At 40.4% G+C, this 23,296-nt stretch overlaps 1 protein-coding gene across 5 annotated transcripts in view; it reads left to right on the plus strand.

Moving 5' to 3' along the window:
* The first annotated feature begins 82 nt into the window (after positions 1-82).
* TDRD7 (tudor domain containing 7) overlaps positions 83-23,296 on the plus strand; it is a 77,285-nt gene continuing 54,071 nt past the window's right edge. For 2 of the 5 annotated variants that reach the window (XM_019454417.2, XM_019454419.2), the window contains exons 1-4: positions 85-188; positions 15,965-16,177; positions 18,951-19,092; positions 20,057-20,270. In XM_019454417.2, coding sequence (XP_019309962.2) covers positions 15,971-16,177; positions 18,951-19,092; positions 20,057-20,270 — 563 coding nt within the window. In that variant the 5' untranslated portion in view covers positions 85-188; positions 15,965-15,970. Of the gene's footprint in view, positions 189-3,159; positions 3,231-15,964; positions 16,186-18,950; positions 19,093-20,056; positions 20,271-23,296 lie in introns of those variants that run through there. The other 3 variants (XM_019454418.2, XM_019454421.2, XM_019454420.2) reach the window with 3 other exon arrangements.

Here is a 23,296-nt window from a genome sequence, read left to right on the forward strand (position 1 = left end):
CGGAGCGGGGCGGGGCAGAGCGGGGCGGGGCGGGGCGGGGGCTTGAGGTGAATCCCGAGCCGTGGCTGCGGCTCTGGCCGTGCGGGGAAACCGAAAGTGGGCGGCGGCCGCGGCTGTGGGCCTGGCGGAGACGGCGGCGGGAGCTGGGCCCAGAGGCGCGGGGACGGGCCGTGGGCCCCCGGGACGAGGTGAGCGCAGGGTTTGCCGCTGCGGGCGCGACAGGTGCCGGGCGGCGTCAGACGGGGTTTCGGGCGGGCGCGGCGCACCTGGGTCACTGGAGGGACAGTGGCCCGGACGGGACTGGAACGGGCCCGGGGCCTCTTCCAGGCAGCCGCAGGAGATGCCCCGCAGGGGGGGCGGGGAGTCGGAGTTCCAGAGCGTTGTTTTAAATCTCTGATCGGACCCCTCCCCCGGCCGCTTGGTGACGGGCTGGGCGTCCGCCCGGGAGCCTGACAGACCCTCCTGCCGCCGGGCAAGTCAGTGCAGCGGGGGAAATGCAGCAGTAGGGGTGTGGACGAAGGGCGGGAGACGCTGACCAGGAAGTGGTTCCACTGCCGCCCCTCCGGAGCAGGGCATATCAGAGCCGCCGGCTGTTTGAGCTCGGTATGTTACACGGTGAGCGTTAAGCCCCTCAAAGGCACGGGCCTCTCTCTACAGACCAGCCCCTGCAGGCCGCTCAGGTAATGCAGGACGCGCATACTATACATTGCTCTCAGACCGGGAGCCCCGGGGCCGGCACACAGCTCTAAGCTAAAAGGAAACACGAATCCTGCAGGGTCAGGTGCTCAGCCTCAAGTTAACGGGAGGGGGATTGGGGCCCGCACAACTTTTCTGCTCCGTTCCGTTTGCGGGGTGTAATGCATTTCCAGTTACAACTGAAGCGTACCAGTCCCACATAGTTTCAAAGAGCAAGAAAGGCGTATGCCTATATTAGAAAAAAGTCCTGGCCCCAAAGGATTCTGATGACCGCCTTACAAAACAAAACAAACTACTGATCTAGGTCACCGCCCCGCCCCCCTACGTCCCATGGTGCGGTGGGAAAATTGCAGAACAAGTGTTCTGTCTAGTGGTATAAAACAACTTAGAGACAAGAGTGAAACTTAGACCCGAATTTCTAACTCATCCTGGGCTGCCTTGATGTGTAGGCGTTGCATACTGCAAACTGTGGGCTTCGCAGACCTGGGTTGGAAATCTGGGCTTCTCCTCTTACTAATTGTGGATGGTGAATAAACTACTTTCTTTGAGCCTGGTTTTCTGTATTATCAAATGGAAATGTTTAACTTACTCCACAAAGCTTTTGTGAGGTAACTGCTGTAAATCCTTTGATTTATTATAATGGTCGAGACACGTTAGTTCTTTTCCTTACACCAAAGTTCCTATATTTTACCTAACTGGATTTCAGTTTCTTGGAGGCATCTTTAAATTCTCTGTATAATATTCATGGGCACTTGGTGGGGATTTTTGCATTTCCACTTAGTTGACATTTCGGAGCATCAGTTACAGGCAAAGCACTGTGCTCTGTGCAGGGAATTGCTCCTGGGGCCAGCTGGATTAGAATTCACATCTCCTGTGCCTCGGCCCAGGGCCCTTTGGTGGCACACAGATTTCCTCTTTGCTAGTTAAGCACAGTGAGACGGTGAGGCAGCAGTTGGCAGTGCCTTCAGATTTCAGTCCCTGTAGATTGGAGATGGAACATAATCCCTGCTAATGCCCTTTTAAGTGTATTGGTTGAACACGGCTGAATGAACTACTGTGTTTTGTACCAAGACATTTAAACTCCTTGAAGGACTTCTCTTTAAATTCTCTGTGCAATAGAATCTTGTTGGAGACTTGGTATGAATGTAAAGGAAAATACTTTATAATCCAACTCTTAAGTGCCTATTCTGTGTTTGATCAAGCGCTCTTTTCAAGAACTGAGATTTGACAGAGTGCTTTGCATCTGGGCATTTTCAGGATCAGCGGATGAATACAGGAAGGACAGAAATTCCTTGGTACTTGAGTGAAATCTAATTTCATATTTATGTGAATCGCTTTTTCTTTGTGCAAAACTTTTTTCTCTGCCCTCTACTCCCATATTTGTGCTTTTGAAAGCTTCATTCTTTTTATTATTTCTTCAGTGGGCCAAATGTGTGTGTGTGTTTTTACATTTTTTCTTAAACCAAAAGTAATTTAGCTGAGATGTGTATACATGCCAATGAGAGCTTCTGGTCGGCATGAAATACCTAGTGACTTGCAAACATACTCAATATTTTAGCTGTGCAGCTGTGTCAGGAGGAAGCAAACCTGTGATTTCCTTTAGATCTTTGGATCTCATCTCAGAACTTGAAAGTTGAGAATCACAGATCTTGTCCATCTTCCTTATCACCCATCCATATGAAAAAAAGAGACCTGAAGTGACTCACTCAAAGGATCATAGCTAATTAGTAGCAGACTGGGCTTAAGACCCCAAATCCTAACTAGGTCACTTTATTATCTCCAGAGTTTTTTTCACTAATATGTAGATTTATGGAAGGCCCTTACTTATTATTCATAATATGTAGTTAGTAATGCATGTACACTTTAGAGCTTGAAATAATAATAATAATAATAATAATAATAATAATAATAGTAAAAACCCTGTTCCCTAAAGATACCCTGTGGGGGTAGATCACCACCTGAAGGCATTAATTACTATCTTTCCTTTTGAAAGAGTTGGTAAAGGAGTAACTAATTCAGGTGGTAACAAGTAGACTATACTGTAATTGGAAAGAAAAGAGAACATGTTAACATGTTGCAAGATGAGAAATCATCTGGGAAGGGTCTTAGACCAAAACCTTCCCTCTCTTAGCCTCAATTTATTATAAGATGAGGGGTTTGGGATAAACTAGATGATGTCTAAAATTTTTTCAGCACGGACGTTCTGAACTTTTAGGCCTTGGCATGTTAAAATAGTGTCTTCAAGGGGCACCTGGGTGGTTGAGTCGGTTGAGCATCTGACTCTTGATTTCGGCTCAGGTCATGATCTCACGGTTCATAACATTGAGCCCTGCGTTCGACTCTGCACTGACAGCATGGAGCCTGCTTGGGATTCTCCCTTTCTGTCTGTCACTCTCTCTCTTTCTCTCTCTCTCTCTCAAAAACAAACAAATGAACTTTTTTTTTTTTAATATTGTCTTAAAGTAAAAGGACAGCCAGTTACCAGAAGTATATGCCCTGAGGAGATACTAAAAATTGAGTGGCTGCCCAAGAAGGTAAGAGAGATTACTTGGTGATTTCAGTTTACCCTAATAATTCTTCAGATATATTTTGGGGTTTAGTGCCACTTTGCAGCTCAAATTTATGACATGAAAAATGCATTGAGGAAGATGAGCCAAACAGTACAGTTGAAAATAGTTAAGAAAAGAGAAACTTAAAGACGAGAAAGCACAGGTGAGAGCCAGAGCAGCTGGGCTAAAGGTCTTTGGGTGTAGGGAGTGAGGAAAGTCAGGCAATGGGAAAGCGATAACATGCAAATGATTGAGTCACAGAGGGTTGGTGGTAAAGGCTGTATCTAGAGGACACAGAAGCCACCTTCTTCTGAGTAAGACTTTCTCAGGATGATTACCAGGTGTATTAAAGAGAAAAGCTATGAGTTTCCAAAATACAGTTTTGAGTGTGAGAATTATTTCAGGCTATTTCAATTACTTAAATCTCTCTCTTTTTTTTCTTTTTAAAGGAAGATAATTTTTTTTAAACGTTTATTTATTTTGAGAGAGAGCGAGAGAGATTAGGTGAGAGGCAGAGAGAGGGAGAATCCCAAGCAGGCTCCATGCTGTCAGCACAGAGCCCTATGTGGGGCTCAATCCCATAAACTGAGAGATCATGACCAGGTGCCTCTAAATATCTCTTTGTTAAAGTTGGTCATTACTTTCCCCTGTTCCTTGCCCCATTTCTTATACATTGTTAACACTTTGGGATACTGTGATTTATTGTGTAGGGAAAAGAAAAAGGACAAAAAGAAAGGATAAAATGAGATGTCAATCGCCACCACTGAATATTTGCAGCAGTGAGAGATGCTTTCAGATTTGGGTGCACACCCTTAAATCAGAACGTGGCAGATCCCTGTTTTATGCCAGATGATCAGTTAAGGGCTGATCACGAAGTCAGTATTCCATAAGTCCAATTTACTTTCAGAAGCCAACTCTACATTTGGAGTAGCTGTCTAAAAGGAAGCCCTAGTTGTGGGAACCAGAAGCCCTGGGTTCTTGTTGTGGTTCTGGCCCTAAAGGTATATGAAACCTGGAATAATTACCCTGGGCCTCAGTTTCCTCATTTTTAAACGGAAGGGTTTAGAGGAGATGGTCTGAAGGTGCTCACCAGCATTCCATGCTTCTCTCGGCTCCCTACTGTCAAGTCGGACCTCCATCCTATGCTGCTTTCCTAAGCCAGGCGGGATGTGGGGACATTGTGGGATTGTAGTCTAGCAGGGAATCTTTGCTCTGTGAGCCTTTGCCAAAGTAGTAAGTAACTTTTTGCCTACTAGTTAAGTGAGGAATCTTGGAGGAGATCCAGTGGCTTTCTTTGCAAGCTTTCCAGTTCATAAGTATGTTAATGAGGCAAATAAGAAAATCTTTGGAAAATTCCGATGTTTCAAATTTAATGTGGTTCTAAAAATTTCTCCAATATGCCAATGCTCATTTTACTTTTGGCCATTTAATGCATATATTCATAGGTAGTCTTCCATCCGCACCATGCTTCCAGGAAATGCAGGTAACTTTTGAATGCCAAGTACCATGGTAAGTACAGGTGACCACTTTTGATGCTTGTCATTTGGAAGAGAAGCGAGGAAAGTGCAATTTGTTGTGACACATTGTGGCCATTTTCTTAAAAAAAATTTTTTTTTTTAATGTTTATTTTTGAGACAGAGACAGAGCATGAGTGGGGGAGGGGCAGAGAGAGAGAGGGAGACACAGAATCCGAAGCAGGCTCCAGGCTCTCAGCTCTCAGCACAGAGCCTGACACAGGGCTCGGGCCCACAAACCGCGAGATCATGGCCTGAGCCAAAGTCGGACGCTTAACCAACTGAGCCACCCAGACACCCCACATTGTGGCCATTTTCTTCCCCCTGAGGTCTTTGCTAGCTGATCTTGGTCAGTTTTTGAAATTAAACATACTCTGATTAAATAATTCCCCAGACATAACTCCACTTTACTCTGGTGTTTATGATTCTTATTCAGCTCAAGCAGACCCTGTATTGTCTAAGGAAACCCTTAAGAATTTTAACTTGAGAAGCTGTGGTCTAAAACAGAGATAACCAACCTTATTTCTCCCAACCTAGCCTAACTTAGTCACCAGGGCTTGCATAACATTCTCAAAATAAAAGTAATTTGAGTTTTTTTAAACTAGAAATTATATTTCTCACAACGCTTTCAGAGAGTAGAAATAAAAGGGGAAAGAGAGTTGGAAGATCAAAATGGCAGCTTTAAAAATTTAGGGAGCCACTTTAGGAAACTTGCAAACTTAATCTTTTGGGGGGAAGATACCTAAAAAATCCTGTCATTGAGGCACAGTTGAAATTCCCATCAACTTCCTTTTGTGCTTCTAATGGATGACATCCAAGATAATAAACTTAATTTTTATAGAGGAAAGTATTCTTGTGTGCTTTTTACAAAAAATTCTTAAGTGTAATTTGCCATCTATAGAAAATCTTGAAAAATTCCATGATAATCATGGAATTAAATTTTAGAGCATTTTAGGGGCACCTGGGTGGTTCAGTCAGTTAAGCATCCAATTCTCGCTTTCAGCTCAGGTCGTGATCTCATGGTTTTGTGAGTTCGAGGTCCACACTAGGCTTGTGCTGGCAGCATGGAGCCTGCTTGGAATCCTCTGTCTCTCTCTCTGCCTCTCCCCCACTCACACGGTCTTGCTAAGGCAATACAGATTAGAAAATAATGATTTCTTTAAAGATTTTTTTAGAGAGAGCATGCAAGCAGGGGAGAGGGGAAGAGGGAGAGACAAAGACTCTCAAGGAGGCTCCACGCTCAGCCTGGAGCCGGACAGGGGGCTCATCTCTGGGCTCCATCCCATGACCTTGGGATCATGACCTGAGCCAGAATCAGGAGTCAGAAGCTCAAGTGACTGAGCCACCCAGGCATCCCTTTAAAGCTTTAGTTGTAACTTTCTTTTTGTTCATTGCCTAAAGTAGCATTGCTAATGTAGGAGTTGCAAATCCAACTGGAAGAAATTGACAAGCATGAGAATATGACCTACATCTGAACAAGATGAATAGTCACATTTTCCCTCCCAGGCTTTACTGTGCTTAAATGCCTCTCACCAGCTTTGAGATGTTCGGTCTCAGTCCAGGGACTACTTCTCCCTCAAAAAAGTTTTTTTTTGCAAATAGAGAATCATAGTGTTCCATGAAAATAGCATATGTAAAGGAAAAAAAAAGGCGGGGTGGGGAGTGGAAGGGAAGGATAAAGATACTTAATTTGGATTGCAGCCATGTGGTCAAGCCTTGCTTCCCAGTCCTGCCAAGTATAAGGTCTTTTTTTTTTTTTTTTTTTTAATGTTTTAAAAAACTTTGTGGAACTTTGCCTACTAGTAGTTAGGCTTCTACCATTGGCTGATAAAGCATGTAACTACTAAGTGCTGCTGTGAATTCAGTATCGATTTGTGTTTGTGAATCCCAGTATACGCACACTGTTTGGGAAACAGGAATACACGTAAGCATGAGACTCTTGCCAGTATTCAAGCAGTGCCTCCTGCTCATAGGGATGTGTGGACTTCTTACCATAACACTGTGTCCCTGACCTGGGCTTGCTCACTGAGAGTGCTGGCTCAGAGTGGAAAGGCCCCGGGGTAATCTACCTGATGGTTCTCAACCACAGCCTGGTGATGCAGTTGGCTCTCTCAGCCAGTTCATAACAGTCCTGAAAATTTGCAAGTCATTTTTTAATAAAGTAAATTAAAGATGAGTCCTTTAATAGCCTCACATGCATTATGCTATATTTTAGTAAGTAGAAGAGAAAAGGAGTATTAGGTGGATGGAGCACGTGGCATTCGTTCACTCAGTATTTATTGAGTTCTTGTGGGCGAGGCACTAGAGATTCAGTAGTGAACAAAACCTTACACATCCTGGCTTTCATGGAGTTTATAGTCATGCTGGGGAAGCAGGTGGTAAGATTAAAGAATCTTGGGTGGTGATAAGTGCTAAGGAGTGAAATACAGTAGGGAAGGGGTGTAGGGAATATTGGGCAGCTGGCATAACAGTTCTGATTTGGACTAGGGTGTCCAGGGAAGACCTTGCTGAGAAGGTGACCTTTGAGCAAATACCTGAAGGAGCTGAGGCAGTGAGCTGTGTAGCCCCCTGGGACAGGACTTCCCAGACAGAGGGAATGGCAAGTGCCAAAGTCCTGATGTGAGGCTGTCCCAGGCATGTTTGAGGGACAGCAAGGAGGACAGGCTGGGTGGAGTGGAGGGAGTGAAACATAAGCGAAGGAGGAACTGAGGTCAGAGAAGCGGGGTGAGTGCAGATTGTATAGGGCCCTGGTGGTCCCTATGTGAAGAATCGATTCTAGGAGGTTAAGTGGAAGCAGAGACCAGCTAGGAGGCAATTGCCCCAATCCAGGCAAGAGATGTTGTTGGTATGGGCTAAGGAGGGTCACCATGGAGTTGGTGAGGAGTGGGGGAATTATGGATGTCAGCCTGTCTGACACCATGTGGTGATGGTGATAAGAGTTGAGAGCCACTAATACTGAACTCTTTTGTTTTACAGCTAAGGAGAGGGGGGCCTGGGAGAAAGGATTTGTCCCAGGAAAATAAATGCTTTCTGTGTGGTGATAGTGAACGTGGAGACGCCAGCAAGGGGAGGCATGGGCACAGCCTTCCACAATCCCTTGCCTCTCCCCACAAATCAAATCAAAATCAGTATATCAACTACTAATTATCAGCGCCCCCAAACTGTTAATGTCTAGGAGGTCTTTGCAGGCAGCTCTTTCAGAGTAGATCTTAGGAAGGTAGAGGGGGACATCTGAGGGGAAGTAGTCTGAAGTGGTTCTCCCAAGGGTGGAAGGAGTAGAAGGCTTTCATATAGGGCAGCCTGTAGAACCAGTCTCTGATTAGCTTCTAAGATGGGATTAGACTTGGCCTTTCAAACCATCCTATTGGGCTTCTCTTATGTTTTAGTCATAGGATGTCCATTAGTGAGTAGAATGTCAGAAATTTTTTTACCCCATAAATTAGTGTGATTGCTGCTCACTCCCTAATGTAGCTGGGGAAAAGTAGACCACACTGGGGAGGTAGTAATGGAATAGATGCTCTTTCCAGAAAGAAGGGAAAGGAGGAGGCAGTAGAAACTCCTCAAGGTGAAGGGCAAGTCCTTCCTACTGAAACCCTGGGCAGGGGAATTTATAGTGGTTCTGACTGGGGAGGAGCCTGGTGTACTAAACAGTCTAGTCTAAGCCGATCCAGGTACACTGCTAACACCCAAGCAGGTGTGTTCCTACTTGTGTGCCGACCACCTGGCATTTTATCTACACATTATATGTGTATAATTCATCGTCAAGGCCCGCCTGGAAATGCTGGTATACATAGATGCAAAGTCTAGCTTTACTCAGAAGAGCTCTAAATGAAGAGGTGGGAGGGACAGAGTTTTGAAGGAAAGAAGGTGGGCAAGGTGGAGGTAAAAATGTTGGGGAGGCTTGGCTCTGAGACATGAGTAGGTGATCCTTCAGGTTTTCCTCTTGCAAATGAAAACTTGGCCAGTTGGTTTTTCCGACATGAGGAAATAACCGTGTAGTTAAAGTTCATTGATCTTTGTTGAGTCAGGAACCATTACAAATCAAAGTATTTCTCTTGTAATCAGGAGTTTACTATTTAAGAGCCTGAATTCATACTTTAGATTCAACTTCTGGCAGCCTTGAGATAGAGGTCCCAAAGCCATCCTCTCTTACCTGCTCCCCAGCATACTCAAAGTGTGTTTGGACATCAGGGGCAATGGAGGTGCTCAGACCCTATAGCTGTCATATTTTGCTGCTTACTCTTTAGAGTGCCTGTCTCACTGACTTAGAATCTGTAGCATCCCTGTGAGTGGCTTCCATATATGTTACAGTATCTTGGTTATTTCCCCTAGGCTTTGGTTTTCTCATCTACAGGGTGAGATTACTTTCTTCCCAGAATTAGTATGTATATTAAATTTTTAGAAAATCCAAATCTCAGAATTTGTATAAGAGAAAAAAAATATGTATGTCTACCCAAAGACTTCTGTTGAAAGCAGCCTTATTTATATCCCCAAACTGGAAGCAACCCAAGTGTCTGTCAGCATTTGAATGGATAAATGGATTGTGGCACATCCGCACAGTGAAATTAGTACTTATCATAGCATAAGTAGTATTTGCTGAGAAATGGGGTAACACGGGTGAAGCCCAAGAATACGAGGCAAAAGTGATCTATAGTGACAGAAAGCAGATCAGTGGTTGCCAGGAGACAGGACAGTGTGTATGAGAGGGTGAGAGTTGACTGCAAAGTGGCACAACTTGAAAGAGCTTTTTTTTTTTCTCAGAATTATTGAGATATACTTTACATGTAGTAACTGTCACCCTTTTTTGTTTACAGCACTCTAAATTTTGACTAATATAGTTTGTCAATCAAGACGTAGAATATTCCCATCACCCCAAAATTGCCTTGTGCCCTCTTATAGTCAATCCCCTTCCTATACTCCCAGTCCTTGGCAACCACTGATTTAATTTCTGTGCCTATAGTTTTGCCTTTTCCAGAATGTTACATAAATAGAATCATACAGTATATAGCCTTTTGTGTCTGGCTTCTTCCACTTGGCATGATGGAAAGAGTCATCCATACAGTTTTAGGTATCAATAGTTTGTTCCTTTTCATTGCTGAGTACTACTTCACTGCATGAATGTGCCACATTGTTTATCCATTCACCTGTTGATAGACATTTGGATTGTTTCCAATTTGGAGGTACTTATGAATAAAGCTACCATAAACATTTAAAGTACAGGTTTTTGTGTGGACATAGTCATGATTTCTCTTGGGTAATTACCTATGTGTAAGTTTTTTGGGTTGAATATTAAGCGTATGCTTTTGACCTCGTAAGAAACTGCCAAGGTGTTTTTCAAAGTACTGTTTTGCAAGGCCACCAGGCATGTATGAGAATTCCAGTTGCTCTGTATTCTCATTAGCACTTCATATTAGTGGTTTTTTAAAAATTTAAGCTATTCTTACAGATGTGTCGTGATGCCTCATTGTGGATTTAATTTTGCATTTCCCTGATGAATAATGCCATTGAGCATATTTTCATGTGTTTTTCGGCCATCTACATCTCTACTTTAGTATGTATTCAAATCTTTTGCACATTTTTAATCGGGCTCTTTGTTTTCTTATTTTTTTTAAGTTAGTCATTTATTAATGACTAAATGAGATAATCCTAATGAGACTTTCAATGTCTTTGTCTCGTTTTGATGTCAGCATAGTGCTGGCCTCGAAAAATAGATTTAGAAGTATTCCCTTCCCTATGTTTTTTGGAAGAGTTTGTGTAGAAGTGTTACTATTTTTTCTTAAAGTTTTTGGTAGAATTGGCAATAACGCCATATGGGTTTGAGTTTTCCTTGTGTGAAGGTTTTTGACTACAATAATCCTAATGAGAGAGAGAGAGAGAGAGAGAGAGAGAGAGAGAGAGAACGAACACGCGCGCACGCATGTGCATAAGTGGCAGAGGAGCAGAGGGAGAGAGAGAATCCCAAGCAGGCCCCATGCTCAGTGCTGAGCCCAGTGTGGGGCTCGAGCCCATGGCCAGGAGATCACAACATAAGCTCATATTAAGAGTCAGATGTTTAGGGGCGCCTGGGTGGCTCAGTCGGTTAAGTGGCCGACTTCGGCTCAGGTCATGATCTCACGGTCCGTGAGTTCAAGCCCCGCGTCAGGCTCTGTGCTGACAGCTCGGAGCCTGGAGCCCGTTTCAGATTCTGTGTCTCCCTCTCTCTGACCCTCCCCCGTTCATGCTCTGTCTCTCTCTGTCTCAAAAATAAATAAACGTTAAAAAAAAATTTTAACGTCAGATGTTTAACTGACTATGTCACCCAGGTGCCCCTCTTTGTTTTCTTATTGAGTTTTGAGTGTTGCTTATATATACTGGTTATCAGCCCTTTACCAGCTGTGTTATGAAAATATCTTCTTTCAGTCTGTGGCTTGTCTTTTCATTTTCTCAAGAGCCTTTAAAGGAGAAGAAATTTAAAATTTTGATGAGATCCAATCTGTCAGTTTTTTCTGCTGTGGTTCTAAAAAATCTTTGCCCAACTCATGGTCACAAAGATTTACTCCTTTGTTTTTTTCTAGACATTTTACAGTATTAGCTTTTTCAAGTAGGACCTAAATGATCTGTTTTGAGTTAATTTTTGAATATGGTATGAGGTTCATGTTTTGCATATGGATGAGTGGTGGTCCAGCACTATTTGTTGAACTTTGTTCATTGAATTCTTTTGTTAACTTTGTCGAAAATCAGTTGACTATGTGCGTGTGGGTCTTTTTCCGGATTACGTTTTGTGTTCTTTTAATGTGACTGCTTTTTTGACAATACCCACATTACTTTGATTAATATACTTTTATAGTCTTAAAATCAGTGTTTTTGCACTGGCTAGGATCTCCAGTGTGATAAATGAATAGGGATGAAGAGAGTGAACATTCTTGCCCTGTTCCAATCTTAGGGAGAAAGCATTCATTTTTTCCATTACATATGATGTTAGCTGTGGGTTTTGCACAGATATTCTTTATCAGGTTAAGGAGGTCTCCTTCTATTCTTATTTTCTGAGAGTTTTTATCATAAATGATTTTGAACTTTGTCAAATGTCTTTTCTTTACCTATTGATACCATGGGGATTTTCTCCTGTAGTCTCTTGATTGTAGTCCATTACACTGGTTGATCTTTGAATGTTGAATCAGTCTTGCATTCCTAGAGTAAACTATCGTTGATCATGGTGTGTTATCCTTCTTACATATTGTTGGATTTGATTTGTTAATATTTTGCTGGAAATTTTTGCATTTATGTTAATGAGGGATATTGGTCTGTGCTTTTCTTGTAATGTCTTTGTCTCGTTTTGATGTCAGCATAGTGCTGGCCTTGAAAAATAGATTTAGAAGTATTCCCTTCCTATGTTTTTTGGAAGAGTTTGTGTAGAAGTGTTATTATTTTTTCTTAAAGTTTTTGGTAGAATTGGCAATAACGCCATATGGGTTTGAGTTTTCCTTGTGTGAAGGTTTTTAACTACAAATTCAACTTCTCTAGTAGATACAAAGATATTAAGGTTATCTGTTTTTTCTTGAGTGAGCTTTGGAATTTGTGTCTTTCAGTGAATTTACTCCATTTCTTCCAATTGACCAAATTTATTGGCATAAATTCATAATATTCTCCTTTTAATATCTATAGGATCTATATTGATGGCCCCTTCTTTAATCCCATTATTAATAATTCCTGTGTTCTCTTTTTTTTTTCCTTGATTAATCTACCTGGAAGTTTGTCAATTTTATTGATGTTTTCAAAACACTAGTTTTGGTTTCATGATTTTTTTCTTTACCTTTTCTATTTCATTACTAATCTTTCATCATTTCAATATTGATTTTGGTCTCATTTTTTATTCCTTCCTTTCTTCTACTTTTGGTATAATGTGCTCTCTTTTCTCAAGGTAGTAGGTTAGATCACTGAATTGGGACCTTTCTTCTTTTCCAACATAAGCATATAATGCTGCAAATTTCCCTCTAGATATTGTTTTAACTGCACCCAGTAAACTTTTGTACAATGTATTTTCATTTATTTAAAAATATTTTCTGATGTTTTTGTTCTGAAGGAGGCTTCCTTTCTGACCTTTGTTTTAGAGGTATATCATTAAATTTGCAAATACATGGGGATTGTCCACATATCTTTCTGTTACTGATGCCTAATTTAATTTTTTCTTGTCACAGGATACTCTTTGTATAATTTCAATTATTCTAATATTCTAAATTGGTCAAGGATTGTATTAAGTCCAAGAATATATTCTGTTTTGGTGAATGTCCCACGTGCTCTTGAAAAGAATGTATATTCCACTACTGTTGGGGTAGAATATTTTATGGATATCACTTAGGTCAGTGTGGTTGATATTGTTATTAACCTCTTCTATATCCTTACTGATTTTTTTTTGCTTACTGGTTCTACCAATTAGTGAGAAAGGAGTTTTGAATTTTCCAAATAATCATGAATATATTTATTCTTTCAGCTCTATTGGTTTCTGCTTCATGTGTTTTGAAGCACTGATATTTGGTGCAGTCACATTTAGGATTGTTATATCTCCCCGATGAATTAACTCCTTAATTATGTAATATCCCTCTTAATCCCAGGTGATATTCCTTGTTCTAGTATTAATTAATCATGTATTTGGATGTCATATCTTTTTCTTTTTACTTTGAATCTATGTGTTTGTATTTAAAATAAATTTCTTGTACATAGTATATAGGTAAGTCTTTTATATCCACTCTACTGATCCTAAATTTTTATTGAGGTATTTTCATCATTTACATTTAATGTAATTATTGCTGTGGTTGACTTTAAATCTACCATTTTGCTAGATGTTATCTCTTTTCTGTCCCCCCCCACCCTTTTTTTGCCCAATTTTTTTTTACTCCTAATTGCTTTTTTTTTTTTAATTCCAGTGTAGTTAACATGCAGTGTTAGTTTCAGTTGTACATCTAATTGCTTTTTGATTGAATTTTTTATCCTGTTTTATATTTACTAATGGATTATTAATTATATCTCTTTAAAGCATTTGTGGTGGTTGCCATAAGGTTTATGATACATGTCTTTATCACATTCCCCTTTCAAATAATGATATACTACACATTGTGTATATATACATAGTATTAATTCAATCTTGGTGCTGGTGGTGACAGTTCTAAAAGAGTTGATGTTTAATGGAGGGAAGTACATAATGAGTACTTAGGATATTTGCCATTTAACCTCACTGTCATTTGAGTATCATATTTATTATTAAGAGCACTCACAAATGAGCTGATATCTTCCATCCTTTTTAAAATGGACAGATGAGGAAATTGCTAGAGTTGTATGCTATGCCTCCTTTTTTTTTTTAATTTATCTATTTATTTTGAGAGAGAGAGAGAGAGAGAGTGAGAGCGAGTGAGCATATGCACAGGGGAGGGGCAGAGAAAGAGGGAGAAAGAGAGTCCCAAGCAGGCTCCTCACTGTCGGCACAGAGACCAATGTGGGGCTCGATCCGACAGACCATGAGATCATGACCTGAGCCATAATCAAGAGTCAGACACTTAACTGACTGAGCCACCCAGGTGCCCTTCTCCTTTTTGTTTTCTAAACCAGAGAAAGAATGAGGCTGTCTAGAATTCTGTGCTGTCCAATTTAGTGTCCACTAGCCACATTTAATTCCAATTAAGTTTAAAATTCAGGCCCTCAGTCATGCTGGCCACATTTCAAGTGCTCAGTCACCACGTGTATTGAACAGTGCAGGTGTAAAACATTTCCATCAGCACAAAATTCTGTTGGATAGCACTGTTGAAGGAGGAATTAACTAGTTGTCCATGGCTTACCTTTCTAAGTCTGCTTTTCCTTGTTTCTTGAATGCCATTCTCTGAATGTATCACCATTCTATTTACTATCAGTCCAGAGAAAATATGAGTGGTTAATCCTTAAAAAGGCCAATCACTGACTATTGAAGATCCTTAGCCAGGGCCCCCACAGGTTTCCAAGGTACCAAAATTCATTTTTCTCTCACTTGACTGCTGGGTATGACGCTTTTGAATATGCTATTCTTCTTGGTTCTTTCCTCTTTTTGTTTATATGACACCAGTTCTGCCTTTTGTACTTCTATCTCTGGTCACTTTTTCATAGGTTCTTCTTTGTCTTGCCTATCCCTTAATGACAGCCTTCCACAGAAGTCCATCCTTAACTTTATTTTTGACTCCCTGGGCACCAAATACCATATATTTGCTAAAGGTCAACAAATCCCCAGTTCAGACTTCTAACCTGAGTTCCTCATGAATATATCTGTGCGGCTGCCCTGTATGCATCCCAGCCTCCATATGTCCCAGATGAATTCACTCTTTTCTTCTCTTGCAAACTTGCCTCTACCCCATCTCAATGTGGGTCATTACTGTCTGCCGTGTTTTTGAGCCAGAAACTTGGAAACTCCCTCATAATCCAAACCAGTTAATCAATTTCTGTTGATTCTACCTCCTAATTACTTCTCAAATTGATTTTTTGTTTATTCCCAACTTCCTGTTTTTAAATCCTCCATATTTTCAAGTGTTCTTACAAACTCATTAGTCTTTCTCCTTCCCATTTGTCTTCTCCACTACTGAATAGTTATCTTTCTAAAATGCAAAGCTGATCACTTTATTCCCCTATTTAAAATTCTTCTAAGGCCCCACATTATGTTTGGCAAAAATGCGCACATGTAAACATAATATAGGGGTCTCTTCTGAGTCTGCCTCTTCCCACCTCTTCCCACCTCTTTTATCCTCGTCTTTCAGTCCTCAACTTAGAATCTTAGAGTCTTCATTCAATCATGTCCAGCCACTTAACTGCCTGGAACTCCTCAGAATCAACCATCTATTTCCCTCTGACCTCTGTGCCCTTTGAACTTTCTATTCCCTTTACTTGAGGCTGATACCTCTCCCCATCCTCACCCCACCACACACCCTTTTCCTCCTTGCCTGGCTGATTCCTTCCTGTCCTTCAGGATTCCATTCTGACCTCCCCTCTGGGAATGTTTCCCTGATATCTTCCCTCCCCAGATTAGTCTTTGTGCATCTTGGACTTGCCCTGTGTTCTCATAGTATTCTGTGCTTTTCTCCACCATAGTAATCTCCCTATATTGTAACAGCATTGAAAGTATTCAGTAACAATTGATGGGATAACCTAACAACTTCGAATGAGTTCATAGACTAATAAATCATATTATAGAAACCTTCTATTGTGTTCTTACAGGTGAAGATGCTGGAAGCAGATCTGGTTTCAAAAATGCTACGAGCTGTTCTGCAGTCTCATAAGAACGGAATAGTATTACCCCGCCTCCAAGGAGAGTACAGATCCTTGACTGGAGACTGGATTCCCTTTAAGCAGTTAGGTTACCCAACATTAGAAGCCTATCTGAGAAGTATGCCAGCAGTTGTGAGGATAGAGACTAGTAGATCTGGAGAGGTAAGAAGGTAATTGTGCATGTCAAGAGTCAAACCAATTCTTTTTTTTTTTTTTCTAATGTTTATTTTTGAGACAGAGACAGACCATGAGTGGGGGTGGGGCAGAGGGAAAGGGAGACATAGAATCCGAAGTAGGCTCCAGTTTCTGAGCTGTCAGCACAGAGCCCGACGTGGGGCTCGAACTCGTCAACTGCGAGATCAAAGTAGGACGCTCAACCGACTGGGCCACTCAGGTGCCCCAAGAGTCAGACCAATTCTTAATTGCCTGCCTGGCACTTCTAATCTCCTAACTAGGACAGAAGTCAAAGTGAAAAGTACTAGCTAAGTGGTTTGAGATTGTTAGTGATAGAAAGCATCCAAGACACAGCCTAAATTCTGATGTCTTTTGTTTTATCCCTCAGATTCTTTTTGATGTAAAACTTAGACTCTAGTCACTATAGATGAAAAAATTTAAAGTTTACCCAGTCATTAGCATTCAAGCAAAATAAGTGTACTGGAGACCTAAATGCCAGGTGTCAGCACCCATGCATTATACACCTGCTACAACTGTTTTTGCTCAGGTCACTAATGACCTCCTGATTATCAGAGCTAATAGATACTCTTAAATTCTCATTGTTTGACCTCATTCCTATTTGTTCCTACTATCTGGACCCTAGTTGAGTCTCTAGTGGATCATTCAGCACTTTGATTTTTTAAAAATATTTTTTAAGTTTATTATCTATTTATTTATTATGAGAGAGAGAGTATGAGCAGGGGAGGGGAAGAGAAAGAGGGAGAGAGGGAATCCCAAGCAGACTCCACACTGTCAGTGCAGAGCCTGATGTGGGGCTCGAACTCATGAACTGTGAGAGCATGACCTGAGCTGATATCAAGAATCAGATGCTTAACTGACTGAGCCACGGAGCGCCCCAACACTTTGATTATTACAGGGCCTTCCCTACCATTCTCCTTGTCCTCCTTAATCCCTTCTTTCTCTAGGCTGTTCTACCCTTCACACCAATATGATAAGACTATTTAAATCTTTTAGTTTCTCTGGAAGAATATTTTATATAGAGCATGGCAATTTGGTGGTAGCAATGAAATGTTTTATTGCACATACCCTGTGACCCAGCACTTTCACCCCCTGGTATCTCCCCAATATATAGTATAAAAGATATGGACAAACCATTGTCCAAAAGACAAAAAGCACCCACCTTACCAAACAGCATATTCTTCTGGGTTCATTTCTACATAGGTAAATAGATATAACAGATCTGGGGTATTTCTTACCCAAACTTGTAATAGTTGTTCTGTTTGGGGGCATGGGGAAGGCAGTGGGTGGAGGAGGGAAAAGGGGAGCAGGATCAGGAGAGTGATCAAAGGGAAGGTTCACCTGTGTGTAATAATTTTTATAAGGATCGTGTCTAAATTAATTAAATACTATATTAATAATAAAACTTGCTTCAATATCCCTGATTCTTCTAGACAGATTTAAGCCCCCCTTTCTGTCTACTTGACACTTTGTAATACATCCAATATAGCATTTAACATAATGCTTTCTATTTAGTCTCTTTGTGTCTCTCTTTTTCTTCGTAAGTTTCTTGAGGATGGATGATTGTTTTTTAACTCCAGATAGTTCTTAATAAATATGTGTTTTACTATATGAATGATCAAATGTCTCATGAATTAATAATGCCTCATGTGGTTACTGTGCTGTAATTTACTCAACCCTGTTCTCCTATTATGGACATTTTGACTGTTTCCAGGTTTTGAAAATTAAAATAACCCCTCTTGCACATATTTGGGTATGTAAAGTTTTTTTTCAGTTATATTCTTGTAATATATTTTCAGGAATAGAAATACCGGGCCAAAGAATAGGAGTATGTCTTGGCTTTTGTAAAGCCTCATTGCTTTCCTGTTCTTGATTTCTACTTAGAACCAGAGCCTTTAACACTAGAGGTGGCTTTAGAGAGAGACCATCTAGTCCCGGTATTCTACACACTGGAAAAAAATCTCCCATATATCACACCAATTTTTTAAAAGATGAAAAGCTGAGCTGCTGTGTTTTAAGCAGGTGCTGCAGGGTCCAGGGCCTCTGCTTGCCCTGCCTTGCCCTCACTGCACTGCCACTGTGAGGCTCCAGAGTTACCTTCATGGAATCTGGTGGCACCAATGAACAGTTTGAAAACCCTAGATCTAAGCCCACTCCTGTTTTATAGCTGAGAGAGTGTACTACAATGTGGGAGCTAAGCTGCTTTGTCCCAAGTCACCCAGCTAATCTGTTTCAGTGGCAAGATTAGGATTGGGTTGTCTTTGAGAGGTAAGAAAAATAGCGATTATGAGTACCTACTTTGGATTCAGAGAGATAACCTAGCTGTGTCACTCGGGAAGGTTGCTTAACTTCCCTGAGCCTCTGTTCTCCCATGTATAAAATCGAAATAAAATATATCTCACAGATTATATGAGATAATATGTGCAGATCACAGGTTTCTTTTGGTTCATTGGTTAATCCCATAGTACCTAGCACATTATAGATGTTTAGTGAATACTTGTTTAAGGAATAAATGAAATTTTCAATTTGAGGAGAGATCATTCAATGTGCTAGACTATTCTTGATGTCTCTTATAGAATGTAATTTTGCTCTAACAGTATCAAAAAGAGAGAGGGGTGTGAATATTTGTATACAGCTTGAGTTGGAACATGTAAACTCACTAAGATCCACTTTTAAAAATCAGCCTCTAGGCAGCAGTGAATCTGAGAAATGTTTCTCCTCTCACCTTGCCTCTCATGAATAGATTACCTGCTATGCCATGGCCTGCACAGAAACTGCAAGAATTGCTCAGCTTGTGGCTCGTCAGAGGAGTTCTAAAAGGAAAACTGGGCGGCAAGTTAATTGTCAGATGAGAGTGAAGAAAACTATGCCATTTTTTCTAGAAGGTAAGGTCTTTTCACATGCTAAAATTTTTAAACCTATCTATGAATACATTGTCATATGGAATTATGGAAATATTGCTTGTATTCATGATAAACACCTATATTCGTTAGCATTCATATGTCAAGAGGGAAATCTTAAAGCTAGTACTGTATTTCCATTTAAAATTAAGTGAAGATGATGAGCATGACTCACTAAGTTATTACACAATGTGAGATAATTCAGTTTTAATTAAGCTTATTATGGCAAAGTGTTGTTTTATTCTTTTAGGTTTTTGAGGGGGGGGGAAGCCTCATCCAGAATGTTGGATGAACCAAGAACCTATGATTTAATGTCTTATTTAGCAAGTCATGTCTTTTATATCAAGATCCTCTATTTTTGGAAAAACATGAATTGTACACAAAGGTGTTATAGGCAACTTAGCCAGTGTTTACTGAACAATTATCTCAGAGAGCTTTTAATCAGTTCTAAAACTAAATTCTCAAGATATAGTTCAATGATAATATGAAGGAGTAGACCCCCAAATGCCACCATGAGCATTTTAGACAAGGGAACAGTCATGGGAGAATGGCCATTTAGGGCTTCATGGCAAAGGGGGATTGAACCCAGATCTTGAATGAGGGGAAGAATTTCAATTGATGGAGAAGAAATGGGAGGCCTGAGATATGGCTGAGTGTGCTACGTTTGTAGCAACATGGGGTGGCTGCCACTGAAGTGTTGGTTGGTGAGTAGAGAGGGAAGGTAACTGGCTAATTTAGCAGATGAAGCCACGTTTTGAAGAAATCTCATCTGCTGAATACCAATGTCTACTTCCCCTACTGACAAACCCTATAGTGGCAACTTCCTCGTGTTCTTACAAACTATTCTGAGAATAGAGACTCCCAGAAAACATCTGGACAGGGGAGTGGCATAGTGACATGAAGCTTTTGGGAAGCTAATTGATTCCATTATGTATGCCTAACTTCACAGGAAAACCAAAAGCAACCCTCAGACAACCAGGATTTTCTTCAGATTTTTCTATCAGCAAAAAACCTAATCCAACACTGCTAAGAGACAGAGGAAACTCTCTTGGAGTTAAGTCTGATGCTGAAACGCCGCCTTACACGTTACACACAACTGCTGGAAGTGAAGTATTCAAAGACGTTCCAGTGCAGAGACATGTGACCATGTCTACCAGCAACAGGTATTTGGGCTTTGTCTGGCTAAAAGGAGAAGTTTGGTGAATCTATGATAATAAATGTTAAAAGCGTTCCGGAAAAGAAGGAAATACTTTCTGTTTTACCTAATGTAAGTTCACATGTAGCAGAGAAATGCATCATTACTAGTAAATCCACTCTTCCTGGCTACCTGAATGTCATTGTCTGAGTATCTTCATTTTATATTTTCTCTCTGCATTGTTGGTAATTTCTCCTTGTAAAATTCATTTTGAAAGCTCTCACAGGAAAAGAAAAGGCTCTTGAAGGCTATTCTAAGATGCTATTTCAGGATAACTTACAACTTTTTCTGAAAACCTTTCTTATAATTAGTTTTATAACTTCTAAGTAACATTCTTGATTTGCACATTCCACTGTGCTCCAATAATCATATCTATAATTATATAGATTATATATTATATTATATATATATTATACATATATATACATGTATACATGTATACATACATATATATATTATTATACATATATTATATTATATGATTATATCTATAATCACACATCCATGCATCAGCATATCCGACTGGCAATATTAACACAACCTTCAAGTTCTAGTTTGAGTGCTGCCATTTATTAGCCAGGTGAACAAGTGAAATGATTTCATCTTTTAGGGCTGTGGTTTGTTGTTGTGGTTTGTTGAATGAAAATGTTAAACTAGGTGACCTCAAAGTTCCTTTTCGGCTTTAAATCTTATACTTTTTGTAAGGTAATTCAGGTCAGCAAACTATGACCCACGGGCTAAATCTGGCCCATTGCCTGTTTTGTGTAAATAAAGTTTTATTGAAACAAAGCCACATCCCTTTGTTTATATCATTGTCTGTGATTTCCTTTGCGCAACTGCAGTTAAGTAGTTGTGCAGAGACATTATGGCCTGCCAAACCTAAAAGATACACTAGTGGACACTTTTACAGGAAACATTTACCAACTCCTGATATAGATGAATGAGTATCCCATTCTTTCATTCTTTTTGTGCCTTTATAAAACAAATTTTGTTGTATTATTTTTTTTAAGTTTATTTATTTTGAGAGAGAGAGAGAGAGAGAAAACATGAGCAGGGGAAGGGGTGGGGGTGGGGGTAGAGAGAATCCCAAGCAGGCTCTGCACTGTCAGCACAGAACCCGACGTGGGGCTTGGATTCACAAAACCGTGAGATCATGACCTGAGCCGAAATCAAAAGTCAGACACTTAACTGACTGAGCCAACCAGGCGCCCCATGTTATATCCCTTTAAATCGGTGTTCAAATATTCCATTTTGTGTAAAAGCTACACCTCCCCCACCCCAGCACTCCCCCTACTATACTAGAATATTTAGAAGTATTTTTTTTAACTTAAAATTTTTTATAATGGTATATATTTAGTGCTATTTATGGTTAGTTGTTATAATTTTGATAAGGTCTAGAAAATACATAGTTAGAACTTGGATCTTGACCCAAAGCACTAGTTAGGGCCAGCATGTGACTGAGGTACCACTGTGTCCTCTGCTTCCATGCCTCCATTTCAAGTTCCCATTTTGAATTGAATCTATAAAATGACAACAAAACCAAGACATACTGGATTGTGGGCCCAGGAGAACATTCTCTACCCCATGGTCTGGTGTCTCCTACCCATCTCTTACTGGCAATGGGCAACCCAGGTAAGTGCCTTCCATTCCTCCAGGTAGGACCAGCAGTGATTGAGAGGGGGCTGTGCAAGCACCAAGATGCCCAAAGAGCAGGCCCAAGATCGTGCTTTCTGACCTACAGCCTAGTGTGTTCTCACCCTCTTTCACCTGGCAGCATTAGGTCCAGGGGAGTGCATTCTGTTCCTGTGGGCAGCACCTGATCAAGAAGGAGCCCCAACAGCAACAAGTAAATTTAAGTTAGCCCATAAGGGCTCTGAAAAATCAGCTATCATTGGAACTACAGCTACAAATGTGGGCCAGGAGCTGTGTGCTAAACCTAAGCAGGTGATTGCCTGCTAAAATAGGACTTTTAAATTGGATTAATAGTTTCCTAACGTATGTCCAAATGTCCAGGATACAATAAAAAGTCACTTGTTATACTAAGAACCAGGATAATGACAACTTGAATGAGAAAAGACAGTTGACAAATGCCAAGAGCAAGATCAGTCAGATGTTGGAATTATCTGGCAAGAATTTTACAGCAGCTCTCCTAAAATGCTTCAATGAGCAAATGAAAAGAATTTGGGGGGCAAAATGGAAAAAAAAATAAAATTCACCAAAGAAGTAGAACATATAAAAAAGAATGAAATGGAAACTGTAGTATTAAAAAAATGGAACACCAAACTAAAAAACTCACTGGGTAAGCTCAACAACAGAATGAATATGACAGAGGGAAGAATCCATGAACTCAAAGATAGAGCAATAGAAATTACACAATCTGACCAACAGAGTAAATAGACTTCCTTCAAAAACAAAACAAACAAAAGAACACCTACCAAAGCCTGAGGGGCCTTTGGAAATAAAACACCTAGCAGAGCCTTAGGAATCTGTGGGGGGAAATAAGAAAAGATCTAACGTTTGTATTATCAGTGTCTTGGGAGAAGAGAAAGAGTGGGGTTGAAAGAGTATTTGAACACAAAATGGCTGAAAACTTCTCAAATTTGGCTAAGAATATAAACCTACAGATTCAAGAGTTCAGAGAATCCTAAAAAAGATAGATCCAAGAAACCCACATGAAGACACATCATATTAAACTTCCGAAAACTAAAGACAAAAAATCTTAAAAACAGCAGGAAATGACACATCACTTATAGGGGATTACCAGTTTTAATGACAGTGGATTTCTCATCTATGACCATGGAGGAACCCTGAAGGAAGGAAACAGCACATTTTTCTTGTACTAAAAGAAAAAACTGTCAGCCATAAATTCTATATCCAGGAAAAATATACAACAGGAATGAAAGGGAAATAAAGACATTCTCAGATGAAAGAAAACTAAGAGAATTTGTCACTAGTTGACCTACTCTTAAAGAGTGGCTAAAGGAAGTTCTCTCA

Source organism: Panthera pardus, unplaced genomic scaffold (genome assembly GCF_024362965.1).
Source record: "Panthera pardus isolate Hobbes unplaced genomic scaffold, ASM2436296v1 HiC_scaffold_20, whole genome shotgun sequence".
NCBI classification, from domain to species: domain Eukaryota; kingdom Metazoa; phylum Chordata; class Mammalia; order Carnivora; family Felidae; genus Panthera; species Panthera pardus.